Raw genomic sequence first — 13221 nt, 5'->3', positions numbered from 1 at the left:
TCACACGCTTGAATTTATATCGAGTTTATGTTCCCACGCGTGCATGTGCGGGTGGTCAAGTTTTGGATGTGGGCGTCATTCGTTTCCCGTGAACCAATACCTACCCACAAACTGACCACCGTAGAAAGAGTCACACCTCCTACCAACAGACGATGCTCAATGCCGTCCTACGAAGTACGTCGCCGTCGGTACCACTTCCTGGTCTACGGTGGGCATCGTGTGGACGCAGCGACTGGTGCACGTGCGCCTTCTTACACCGGGTCAAGGCTGTTCTTTAACCCAGATATAGAGGAGGAATTCATCGAAAATTTTATCCAGTCATAGAGTTTTTCTTTTTTTTTTTTTTTTCTCTTTCCTTTTCTTCGTAGCCCTCGACGAAGCTTGTACTCGTCAGGTATCATGGGTGTGCACAGACAAATGCACGAAGAGGATTAAAAATCTAAGGAGTTATAATTCATTGAAAAAAGAAAGAAAGAATTGAGAATCTAATCGATGGAATAGCCTATTAAAATTAAGTAGAAGATTTGATTACTTCCGGACGACCATTAATTTCGCATAATTCGAAGCGTGGAAAAAAAATCAAAATCAAACCTGAATTAGACCGAAATGTCGCTTTTTTATCTGATTGCGAGTCGCGCCGGTTAGCATCGTGGCATTAATTTCGCTTGGTTTTTATTTCAATTACACGGATCGTGTTTTCGTCCACGGACGACAAGCGATTAGTCAAAATGTTCGATAGCTACTAGAGATAATTCTCGCGAGTTTCGATTGACATATTGCACCGTTATATTCCGAAGAAAGAATATAAATTTTAAATCGAAACAAAAAAAGCGACACGACGCATATTATACAGCTAAAGAAAGAGAGAACAAAAATTCGAAAAATTCATAAGTACTGATCCGCTCGTTCATTTGATTTAAGTAATTTTTTACGACTTTTACGGTACACTTCTACACTCTTTCCTGTCCGAGATTGCAATGCTTGAATCTGAGAAAGTAGGTGATCATATTATAGACTTTGCGCGGAGCTCGATAATATCGGTATTGGGTTGGACCCAATGAGGCACCTGCGAACACTCGTATGCAAATATTATAGAAACTTAATTTCCAGATATTCAAAAATTATGCAAAAAACACGTGTTGTCGGTACACTCCCAAAATTTTTCTTTCATTTTTTCGTTCTTTTTTTCCTCCTATACCTCCGTTCGGATCAGAAAAAAAATGACGAATCTTCTCGTTTTTTTTGAATTTCGAAATATTTCAAACAAAGTAAATCACCGTGTTATCACGTGTTTTCCATTGTACCCATGACTGGATACCTTTTTTTTATTTAATGATTCTTTTTTTAGACACGCTCTGATTTTTACCTCTCTCCGCAGATCTCTCGCTTCAGTATTCTTCGCGTTTTTTTTTTTCCTTCTCTAAGTCTCGCGCTCATTTGACCTCTCTTTTTATAATTAACTAGCGTAATTGCATATACGCGCACGCTGCACTTCGAATTGTGTTGTTACATTGGTTTCATTTGTTGTCAGTTATATTGATTAGCGTCTAAAAAATTAGGTATATCTAACATAAGTGTAGTCCTTACTCTCTTCCAGAATATTATATTTTAAAATAGCTGATGAAATTGGTAAAATTTCGTTATAGTTTCCATAAACGGAATGTAATCATCTTGAAAAATGCTGACTTTTGTTTTTCTGGTCACCCAGTAGGCCACTTATAGTTGGTCAAACAAGTTCAGATATATAAGTAGCGTTCCTTTAAATGTGGATATATATACGGGGTGAGTCTTGAGGAAATTCGAGAATGGGTGGACTCAGTTTTCGACCGTTCACGTGAGTAATCATCGCGGTGGGGACGGAGGAGCGTCTATGCTATATTGGAAGAAGGTTCGAAAACCCGACGATTACCCGTGATATTCATTCTGAATAGCCACAAATTTTTTTGAGTACAAAACCAATACGCAGTAAAATAAGAACCACGCTTCCTTCATGAACATGGACAATCATAGAACCTGCTCAGATTTTTACACATCGAGTCAATTGAATAGTTGATCTAGAATAAATGTGATGGGTATACACGGTGATCGTCACGTCTTCTAACCCTCTTTTTGTATCCCTGTAAGTCCATCCCATTGCGAAGCTTTGACGAGGCTCACCCTGTATATGTATAAGTTTAAAGTTTCGGCGCACGTGGCAATTCGGGTTGACGATCAATGAGTCCAGAAGAAATGTTTGTGCTGTTCCTTTTCGGGAAGAGATAAACAACGTTTTTACAATGACCAGATCGGGCAATAGTGAGTCCACCGCACTAATGAAGAGCCTTTTTGTCTCGCAGTAGATCGTCAACCGCGCAGCTTGCGGATGTCCGAAATGATCAAATGCAGCAATCGAACGCATCGAAAATTTCCAGATTATTTCCAGTGTCGTCCTCGACCGAATAACTTTGGCTCGATCGTACCTCGATTCCCTGTAGTTGACACGAAAGTTGACTTTCACAGGTCTTTTCTGTCGATTTGGTTTTTCTTAAAAATTATTCATTATTCTAAACTGAACCGTGCGATAAAATTACTCTACTCAACGCTCCTCTCCGTCCCCCTGTAGTTTGCAGTCCACAGTCGGCCCACTTAATTTCTTTGATTTTTTTGTCGGTGTGCAGGTACATCGGAGTTTTGGATAAGAGATGAAATTTCATCAACAGCTGTCTTCCGAGTAAGAGATTAGAGGTTGTTTCGTACACGACTGTTCAATCAATCCTCTGGTAATGGAGAGATAAACGAACCACCACGCGGCTGTTTCGGTTTCGAAAGATTACAGGTGAAAAAAATGAAGAAAGAGAAAAAGGGAAAAATTGATCTCTCCTATACGTACCCGATCGCTGCAACTACGGTAGTTTATTCGTTATTCATATATAATTATATCAATACATGTACGAAGCACTAAAAACTATAGGTGAAGTGAAGCAGTAGGTGGGCTCCTGCGCTAGCAGCTATGGTCTCTGATAATCGTAGAGTAGGTCAGCGGAACAGCGCCCAAAGCAATCTACGTTCCTTGCTCGTTCCTATATTATATTTTATACCTTTAGCGCCGCGTGCGTTGCTTCGTTTCGATCTATAACTCATCGTTATTTCAAATTTATCGGTGGTTTGCAGCCATTTCCCCCTAAAAATGTGGGGTGGTACGGTGTGGCTATTCGGTCACCCTGAATAGAGAAACTGTGCAGATCTAATTATAGTCTAAAGCCTATTTTGTTATTCCAAAATCTCACCAATTTAGGGATCTGCATAAATTTTCAAACTTTTCTTCTGCGTCTGTGTGACGTGTACAATTAGGGATAAATTCAGGTTTCAGAAAAGGCCTAACTCATAAAGTTACACCAGAATTTGTCATTAGGTATACTTAATTCTAAAAATTAAAGTCACCTGGGATCGTAAAGTATAGTATAATTCCGGAACAAATCTATTTCTAAGGTGAGAATTTTATTTTTCCTAGAGTTTCGTTTGTCATTGATAAATATCACTGCGAAACGAAAATAAAATTGGAGAGTTTGATCGCCACGATTTGAATGTTTCCTAGATACATCATTCTTGCCTCTTTTCGTTTTTTCCCCCCTCATTTTTATTTTATAGTTTCCGGACTTGTGTCGCCAATAAGTTATCGTGGATTTCGGATGGTCATAAAAAGGTAAAAGCACGAAAACATGACGCGACCGTATTCGGTTCTCATCTTGTTATTTTTACCAACAGTTACGTCCTCGTTACTTTATTATATATTTAATACTTTATAAACAAAATAAACAAACATTTCACGGACCTACATACCTATATACCTATAATTGATTCGCACGCTGGTACGACCACGTTTACGCAGTCATTGACAATTGTAAATTTTATTTTTTTATTTTATTTTTTAAACAAACACCGCGCATGTGGGAAAATACAGTTAGGCATTCGAGTTCATGTATGTGTGCCTAAAAAATCCATGTAAAACGCGCTTCCTTCAATTTTCATTCTACCAATGAAAGTTATACGACGATATTTCTGGGCCTCCTCTATTGAGAATGCAATCGCATCGACAGAACTAAAGTTCGCTTACACGTTTATAATATGAAATATAGAGTTATTGGTACTTATATGTATATGTATAATTATTGTGCTTTTGTGACAACAAAGTTGAGGAGTTGAATTGCAGCAAAGAAACTCGTACTTGACGGGGCCAACGACCCGCGTCGTGGTGACGTTCCAGGAAAACGGAACGAGCATGGAAACGGGGAAGTTGAAGAATCGAGCTGACGATGGTGATCACTTCCATACTCGAGTATGGCGCAGCTTTCCCGCCAGAAAAACTGTAAGAACCGTCGATATGTTACAGTTCCAAAGACGCCGACCTACATAGTTCCGCTTCTGTATCCACGCGCGTGTTGCTGCAGCCTCCTCACGCGCTGTCTCGAATTGAACACGCGTCTCGATGACCATATTTAACGCTAATATGGGTAAGTATAGCGTATACGTATATATACGCGTGTACCATGCGTAACATCTTTCGCGAATGAGGAATGATCCTTTTTTCTCGCCTCCTTTTTTACCATCATCATCAGCAATATAGCACTCTGACAGAAGTGTAACAAGTGTGTAATGGAAACGTGTGCATAGCATTGTTTTTTACCCGAATCCGCAAATCCTCGCGCTACCGGGCCAATCAAGGAAAAAACCAAAAAAAAACGAAACTCGTCGAAACTCAGACGTAAGTGTACACATCCGATCAATCAGAAGCTACCCTGAGTGCGCACGACGTATGGACACTTCGACCGAATTGAAGACAAAAAGAGTTATAACGCGGTTCGCCGAGGTGAAATGATGAGAAATTGTTTCACGTGAAAGATGCGGCGCTGCGTTGTTCGTATTACCTATATTCTAGGTACAGTAAATACGTATCTGTACACGTAAACTGCAACGCACGTAGTATGCAGGTACATCGGTATACGCATATGTCATAAATCGAACGTGTGTTCTTGCATTGCTTGCCACAGCGAGATGTGTACAGTTCAACTGAATATATTGTTATATTGTACGTACGTAGGTACGTACGTATAACGTACAACGTACAACGTACAACATACAACGTGTAACGTATATTACATCGTGTGCAGGATTAATTTACGGACTAAGACAATAACGGGGTCACCCGCCTCTTCCTCTAAGGCAGCTGCGATGCTCTACAGGCCCATCCGACATACGCATCGGGAGAATGATCGTATAATATGGAAGGAGGAAGCGGATATTACCGCGAGATCGACGAATATGGGTTTGATGTGTGTGTATATATATATATATGTATCTATAACTATACATTAGGTGTAACTATCCCAAGTACGAGCGGGAGTTTGAGCGCTCTATAACAGATTCTGATCCAGGCTCGTCAATCATTAGTCGCCATTCCCGGCTGACGTGACGCGGGTCCGTACCGGTGATCTGAACTTGATGCTATCAAAACTTTTCGAAGACTTAATGCCAAGTAGATGGATTGTAATTAATACACGCGGCTGCCAGTAACAGTAACCCGAGTGTTACATGGAGTCAGAGATACATGAAAAAAATTTATGTTTTCTACCAAAACTTGAAACAACAAAAAAAAAGTCGAGACAAGAGCGCCGGTAGCAATGACGAATGCTATAAGAAGTGTAAGAATCGCGCCTGTATAATGTACATATGTGTAATTTGGTTCATATGCGTAAGTGCTCCTCACGGAATTCAAATGCCCCGCATTACGAGCTTCTTCATATATTAACCGGAAGTTTCATAAATTATTCATGTAGGTGACGACTATAATAAGGGGTGCGTAATCCGCGTATTACGTCAGGGTATTTCGTGCCATTTTGTACGACACCCCCCCACGTGCGATGGATCACATTTGGTTTAGTTGGTCTTCGCGTACTTTACAACCTTCTCGATATTACGTGACGAATTTCAAAGAATTCGGAATGACAAAAAGGAGACATCAACGACGCGGACGTGAAACTTGAGGGTTGAAAAAAATTTAAGCCTCTACGAAAGCTTTATTTACCTGCAACGCATATATCTTACAAGCATATCTCCGTCACAACATTGAAATGGAAACGTAATTTCCTACGATTGAATTATTGATGAATGAGAATCTAGACAAATCCGATAGTTTATGATCTTGGTGTCTACGTGAATTCGAAATCTTAGGAATCATAATAATATACTTTCCATTCACATCGGCGCGTTTGAATTCTACCCAATCGTTTTTTACCGAACAGCTGAGGAACTCGGAGAATTTAAATTTTTCAATGCGCGCCGGTGATCTGGCAGCTTGCAACGAATACCTTCGAGATCGTATTCGCTCTATTTTCGTGACAGATCATCAGACCGTGTGCAGCCATCTGCAAGCACATGCATCTCGAGTTGCCTATGCAATGGAATAAATACGAATCGGTGTTGCGATGGCAAGGCGACAAGCCGAAAAATGATTCAGACGGAAAAATACCCGAAATAGGTAGCCCTTATCTAGTATTGTATTTCATCAGTCAGATACGGTGCGCGAAAAGGTGTTCCCCCACGGGCGTCGCGACGTTCAAATATCTTATCGGCTGAGAAGGGTTTCGATGGATGTAGATATTTGAACGTGATATTCGCCTTGCTATTGTCAATAATAAGAATAGTCATTCAATTATGCAATAAGTTTAAGAATGCTGTAGAGAGCATAGGTTCGGAAGGATCGTCGACGGCGAGTATTCTGCGCGTATATTTCTAGGCGACGTAACGAATGAAAGCTCGGAATAAGCCAGTCGGTCTTGCAGCGCCACCGGTCCACCATGTTGGGCAAAACGACGGTATTGTTGCTCTGCAATACCGCAGCTAAGAATCAAAGATTTTTGTGTCGAAATGGAGTTCGAAAATACGGTGAACGGGCCGGTTACGTTCACAGAAATATATCGCGTGAAACAATGAGGGAAAATTATTCGAACACCAAGGCAAAGTGCAGATGTGAGTATGACCAAAGCTCAATAGTATATCGCTACAGTACGTTACGAACCGTCGTCAACGAACACGCGGTTGGCTCACAATCAGTATCCATCCGCACGAGAAGCTGATTTTCTCGATAACATTGCGCAGGTCGTGGATCGGGCGCCTGCGCGTATTTTATTTCCTCTCGCCAATAAATTGTTAACAATATAATCAACTATATAAACTTGTTCATTATTCATTATCCATTCTCAACAAGCGAGGGCATTTCAAATGGATTTCGTTCCAATACACTGTAGTCGTCAACTCCGTGCTACTCACCGACATTTTCATGGATACAAACCATGGATGGAATCGGATTGCGCACCGTCAGCTTCTTTAGATAGATGAGCAGGAAAAATACATACATTTTAAACATACCTCACATATGCAACAGGAAATCACGCAGAGTTCCATTGAGCTTTTCGAACTTGAAACTAATTGTTTCCGATTGTTGTAATCCGCGCAATTTCGTCAGGTTGTTTAAACTTGGAGGAGACCGTGTAGCGAAGAATTCATTCGCTTAAAATAGCAGCAATTCTAGGCAGGCTTGTAAATTCAGAGCAAAATTGATCACGCGTCTTACAGTTCATGTTTACCACACCGAAACGGATACACCTATTATGGTATATCGTGTAGTTCACTACCAGCTCTTGTTATACTTTCGACAGATTTTTTCTTGGACCCATATTTTGTGAAAGTAAACGAGCGGAAAATCGTTTGGATATTTTACCTCATCTGTAGTGGGGAAAAGACTATTCCTCGTATACGTTTTTTTTTTCTTGATTTTTTCGCGATCGATTCGTTCGATCTAAAATTCAAAGACGAGGAAATTCTCACTCGTAAAATGGACAGTAAAAAGTCCTAAAAGTCATATTGTTTCGGTCTTCGGCATTTACGCTACCCTGTTCCATTGTTAACGTGAAATTTGTTCCTCCCCGCAATAGCGATTCACACACCGAAAGCTCCAGATTTCGAACGTTATCGAATTTTTTTTTAATTTCTCTAGAATTTCAAGAGTAAGAGACGAATCATTTGAAGACAAGAGCATGACATCTTCAACGTTGCAACTCGTAATACCAGAAGTTGTAACTTCTATCTATTTGAATAGACATGAAGAAACGTATTCAAACCGTACAAGTAAAATGCAAATAGATTCTTTTTATCGGGAACCCATTAGAAAACCGCGAAGTGGATGAGGGGGATGTATTTCTATGGCCTAATATTTTCCAACGACTCGTTGCCAAGCCTCTGAAGGTAACCATACCACGGACCATAATACGTGGTTTGTTCGTCTCGCATGTAAAACATGTGAGAGCATTTCTTGTCGAACATTCGTTCACGTAAGAAATCGGAATGTGTGGCTTTCTAGTATAACCACCGCGATGACGGAATGGCTAATAACAAATGCAAATAATGTGTGCTACAGATTTTACGATAAAACGCCCTGATAGCGAAACAAGCATATAAAATGATCGAACGTATAATATAGATATAAAAGTCTCATCCAGCAGGGATCGCAACTATTATCTATGTCAAATCACTGATGATTAATAATCACGTAATAGCGTCCTGTCTAGCTCCCCCACAACGCGAACTATACAATATATATTTTATTAACGCTAGATAAAAGATGTCATTTAGCTCAGGAATTACTGCAGACGATTGAGGTTCTCATCTTTTCGACGTGCAGGTACAGGTGATAATGATTGTGTCGAACCGTATATGAACATGATAAATTACATCAAAAATTAATTTATTGACATTCCTAATAATTACGTACAATAATGTGGGATATGTTATCTCAACTCATTAAAACATCACCCTGTTTATTCGACCTATAAAATTGAAGTAGATTATACCGCATTATAACTTTTTTCATCCGACACAATTGACGAGCGATCGTGCGATTCAATTAATGAATTATTTAGCACTTTCGACAAAGATATTATTCTAATGTAGGATAGTAAAGTTTTTTCATACCTTAGGCGGATCGATCGGGATGTAGAAAAGTAATTAGGTATCACTATCCGCAGCTAAGGTGTTATATATTCGTATGAAGTGAAAGCATGACACAGAAATTACTTGGGCTTAGTTGATGTATCAGTTACTAAAAACCGCAACGATAATTACGTTAATTACAATAAGTGGATTTATTTAAACATAACGTGCGGCTAGTGATACAGCTTGTTACAGACCTGTGCATCATAATTATCGGAACCTGGTGCAATTATGTGGTTTAGTAATTTTTTTGTTGTTTTACTTAAGAAAATTTCTATTCAGAATCGTGAAAATTTCTAGTTAAAAATTCGACCAGAATCCAAAGAAATATTCCGGTAGAGTCCAATGATATTGTTACAACTATTTACAAGACCAGAATTTTCTAAATTCCGCTTTCAGAAATTTCACTTTGGCTATGCACCATAAGTCGCACGCTCGTTCGGTCATATGTAGAAGTTCTTTAATCTCGGTTGATTTTCTATAAAAAAATGTGAAAATTTATACACGAGTGACACTTGAATCGGTATGCTTAATTGTACAAATACTTTATACATACATGTATCCAACTATACAGCGAAAAAGCTACCGTTGGATGTCAACGCCAGAGGCGTTTTTGCCTGCAACGAGCTTGATCTTAAGGAAGTACAAGTCTATGGGTTCGACTACGACTATACCCTCGCCTGCTACAAACCTTCGATGGATTACCTGCTCTACAATCTCGGGCGAGACATGCTCATTAAAAAATACAAGGTAAAGTTTCTCGGTAGTGTGTATTGATACATATACTAGTATCAATATTCGGAAAAAATACTTCATCAACTCAGCAAAAGATTTTTCGGTCTCATTCTCATCCCTGAGTAAACCAATGCGCTAATCAATGATGAAATTACACGAACAGTATCCAGAGGAAATCGGAAAACTTGAATACCCGGAGGGGTTTGCGGTACGGGGTCTGCACTACGACATTGAGAAGGGCCTGCTTCTTAAGCTGGACAGTTTTTTGCAAATTCAACTCGGTACAGTTTATCGGGGTTTGCAGCCAGTGCCGAATGACGAGGTTCTGAGACTCTACAGAAATAGGATAATACCCATAGCCTATGTGGAAGCGCAGAACAAACACACTCAGGTACAGACTACGAAACCAAAAGGTTCAATCATGGACAGGAAATGAAGGCTGAGATTTTCTTCTCCTTTTTTTCCTTGAGAATTTCCGTTGCATGTCGTTAGCAGCAGAGCAGTGCTTGGACCAATAAAATTTAAAAAGTTTGTATCCGTATCAGATTGACGAAAAGAAAGAAAAGCGAAAGAGCTTCAATATCGCAACACCACATAAGCGACCCTAAGACTTATTCGATATTAGCAAAAACTATTCTCGAAAGTCTGGGGAATCTGAACTGTGCCATTATTATACTTTCCTACACATTCCTATATACATATAGCACGGCAGAGTACAATAAGACTCGCAATGTGAAAATTTGGAAAAATTCTCATTGTTCTCCCATATGTTATATGTTCCATGCTGTCCGGGATTGGCGCAAGTACGTGAAAAATCTTTTCTATCCTCGAATTAATGAATCAGGCATATTTTAACGCTTTTTTTCAAAATGTGTATACGAATTTATAACACGAATTTTTTTGTTCGCATGAAACTGTTGCATTTGGAAGCACAATGTGGGTTGTTCTAGATCGGACAGGTGAGTTGAAACCCCGAAGAGTCAAAAAAAGTTAAAAATGAAGTGTAAAAAGATTTTTTTTGTTTTTTTTTGTTCACATAAAAAAATAAATCAACCAGCTTTAACATCCGGCAAAAAAATTCCAGGATATACGTTCTACGAAAATGGTACAGCTCGCTGATCTATTTTCCGTTCCGGAGATGAGCCTCATCTGCAATGTTGCGGAATATTTTTTAAAAAATCACATCGATTATCACCCCGAAATATTATTCCGAGATGTCAAGGTAAACATTTTCATAACAGCTATTGTTTGTGAACGTAGATTTGAAACCATGCAACGCTACAGGGGAATGGAAAAATTTTTATTTTTGTCATCAAAACTTTTTTTCACCGTACAGAGTTCAGTGCAAAGTTGTCACCCGATAATGCACCAGACTGTGGTACAGAACGTAGGGTACTATTTGGAGGAGAATAAAGATCTCAGGAGGTTTTTCGACAGACTAAAAAGCGTTGATAAAAAAATGTTTTTAGTTACGAATAGCCCCTTTCATTTTGTGTGAGTATTGATTTCCAATTTTGGTAGGATAAGTAAGTTACATTGGAAAAGTTTGATCATATATTGTATAATTTATACAGCGACGTTGGCATGAAGTTTTTACTGGATGACGACTGGAAGCATTATTTCGATGTAGTGATAGTACAAGCTCGAAAGCCGAGATTTTTCACCGACGAAACACGACCCCTACGTATTTACGACGAAGAAAAACGCACCTTGCTTTGGGACCGAGTGACTAAACTGGAAAAGGGCGTCATTTACCTAGAAGTAAGCATTGCAGATATTTTTTTTCACGTCCATGGAATCCCGGAGGATTTCCAAAGCCAGCATAATAATCATGAGATCAAAATTACAGGGAACGGTTAAACAACTACAAGATATGACCGGGTGGCGAGGTCATCAAGTATTGTATTTCGGCGATCATCCCTACAGCGATTTGGCCGACGTCACTTTGGAACACGGTTGGAGAACGGGTGCCATAATCAACGAGCTCACCGTAAGCACTCGTAGATAATTCTCGTATTACCTAATCCACGGGAACAAAATTATACATATATGATTGAAAAAATACGACTGGACAATTTTGTGAAGAATAGTTGCGAGAAATAAAAGGGTTTATTTGTTTCAGCATGAAATCGAAAACCTCAACGATCCGCAATTCAAGATGAATGCAAATTGGCTGCAAATGTTAACGGCTCTGATCGAAGACCACCAAGATTACGAGAACGAAGAAGCAATGGCTCAGCTAAACGAATGGGTGCGGGAAAGGGACCAGCTACGTAACGATATAAAACGGGTGTTCAATCAACAATTTGGTTCCGTATTTAGGACTTACCATAATCCGACCTACTTCTCAAGACGTCTTTTTCGCTTCGCTGACGTCTACATGAGCAGCATTACGAATCTCCTCAACTATTCGACCAGTCACACCTTCTACCCACGGAGAGGCGTCATGCCCCACGAGTACATTAGCTATTTCGTTTGAGACGTTCGGCTCTGGATACGAAGCAAGTAAAGACAAGGCACCTTAAAATTTATATTTAAATCCTCTCCAGGGGTTGATCAAATTAATGTAGTTTAGTTTTTGTCGGACATTAGATGTCAATATCAGATTTTTTTTTTTCTTTTTCGCTTGTGATTTACTGATTCGAAACATTAACGAAATGTTCTCGTGGTTATTTTTTCAAGTATTATTTAAAACTCGTTTCAAATTAGTTAAATGACTCTATTTAATAGTAGAAGTGATAAAGACGGCGGCGTTCATCTTGCATTTCTTCACTCGACTTGGTATACTCGTATAAATCAAGTTGCTCTGTACCATTATTTTCGCGAATTTGATACGTTTATCAATGTGTAGATCTGAATCAGGACCTACATCGTATGTATTTCGTGAATTAAATGGATGACTGATTGTTGATGCTCAGATAATATATTTCCGAGTACAATATTTTCGTGATTCGGTCAAGGATCTTATATCTGAATGTTTAGTACGTGCTCAATAGATATTAGAAGTCTTAGGCGACGAATGTACGGATCCTTGAATAAGTATTTATTTATCTAGTCTACTAAACTTGACGAGTCGGCTCTTGAATCGATGTTAGGCTTCTTGTTTTGATTGTGCTGTGACAATATAAATCTATGGGCTTTGTTCGTTCGTGCATCGCATCTGTATCACTAGTAACTTTATCGTCAGATAGAATGGAATGAACGATGCTCTTACGGCGCCTATTAGAAATCAAAATGCTTGGGAACAAATTGAACTGTCGCTGTCGAGTAGAACTGAAGAGATATTTGATGTCACCGAAGTTCATCAAGATGTTCAAGAACTTGTTTCATCATATCAGGAACCTAGATAGCAAATTGTAAGCTACTACCAATGAAGTATATTATAATAGTGAAAAAATAAATCTTGTTGCCTATATTTTATTTCAATGCCATAACGATCCCTGCGATTTCAATGCAAGTTAC

The 13221-nt window shown here is 39.2% G+C and overlaps 2 protein-coding genes across 4 annotated transcripts in view; both read left to right on the top strand.

Annotated features, from left to right (window-relative positions):
• The window catches only part of LOC125501717, a 112330-nt gene extending 107197 nt beyond the window's left edge, over positions 1–5133 (top strand). Inside the window, exon 10 of the mRNA XM_048658203.1 lies at positions 2658–5133. Within this exon, the coding sequence (XP_048514160.1) occupies positions 2658–2685 (28 nt within the window). The 3' untranslated portion in view covers positions 2686–5133. The remainder of the gene's footprint in view (positions 1–2657) is intronic.
• Positions 5134–5290: 157 nt separating this feature from the next.
• On the top strand, positions 5291–13160 carry LOC105686097 (5'-nucleotidase domain-containing protein 3). 3 transcript variants are annotated; one of them, XM_048658168.1, is made up of 9 exons: positions 5291–5309; positions 9599–9774; positions 9923–10150; positions 10710–10718; positions 10844–10981; positions 11096–11253; positions 11334–11520; positions 11609–11749; positions 11882–13160. In XM_048658168.1, exons 2-9 carry the CDS (start codon positions 9721–9723, stop codon positions 12236–12238), a joined length of 1272 nt encoding a protein of 423 aa, XP_048514125.1. In that variant the 5' UTR covers positions 5291–5309; positions 9599–9720; the 3' UTR covers positions 12239–13160. The 3 variants fall into 3 exon arrangements, with proteins under 3 accessions (XP_048514125.1, XP_012256130.1, XP_012256131.1); XM_012400707.3 differs by lacking the exon at positions 5291–5309 and adding an exon at positions 6646–7005; XM_012400708.3 differs by lacking the exons at positions 5291–5309; positions 10710–10718 and adding an exon at positions 6647–7005.
• Positions 13161–13221: the final 61 nt, after the last annotated feature.

This window comes from Athalia rosae, chromosome 1 (genome assembly GCF_917208135.1).
Source record: "Athalia rosae chromosome 1, iyAthRosa1.1, whole genome shotgun sequence".
NCBI lineage: Eukaryota > Metazoa > Arthropoda > Insecta > Hymenoptera > Athaliidae > Athalia > Athalia rosae.
This window is presented reverse-complemented; position numbering and strand designations above follow the sequence as displayed.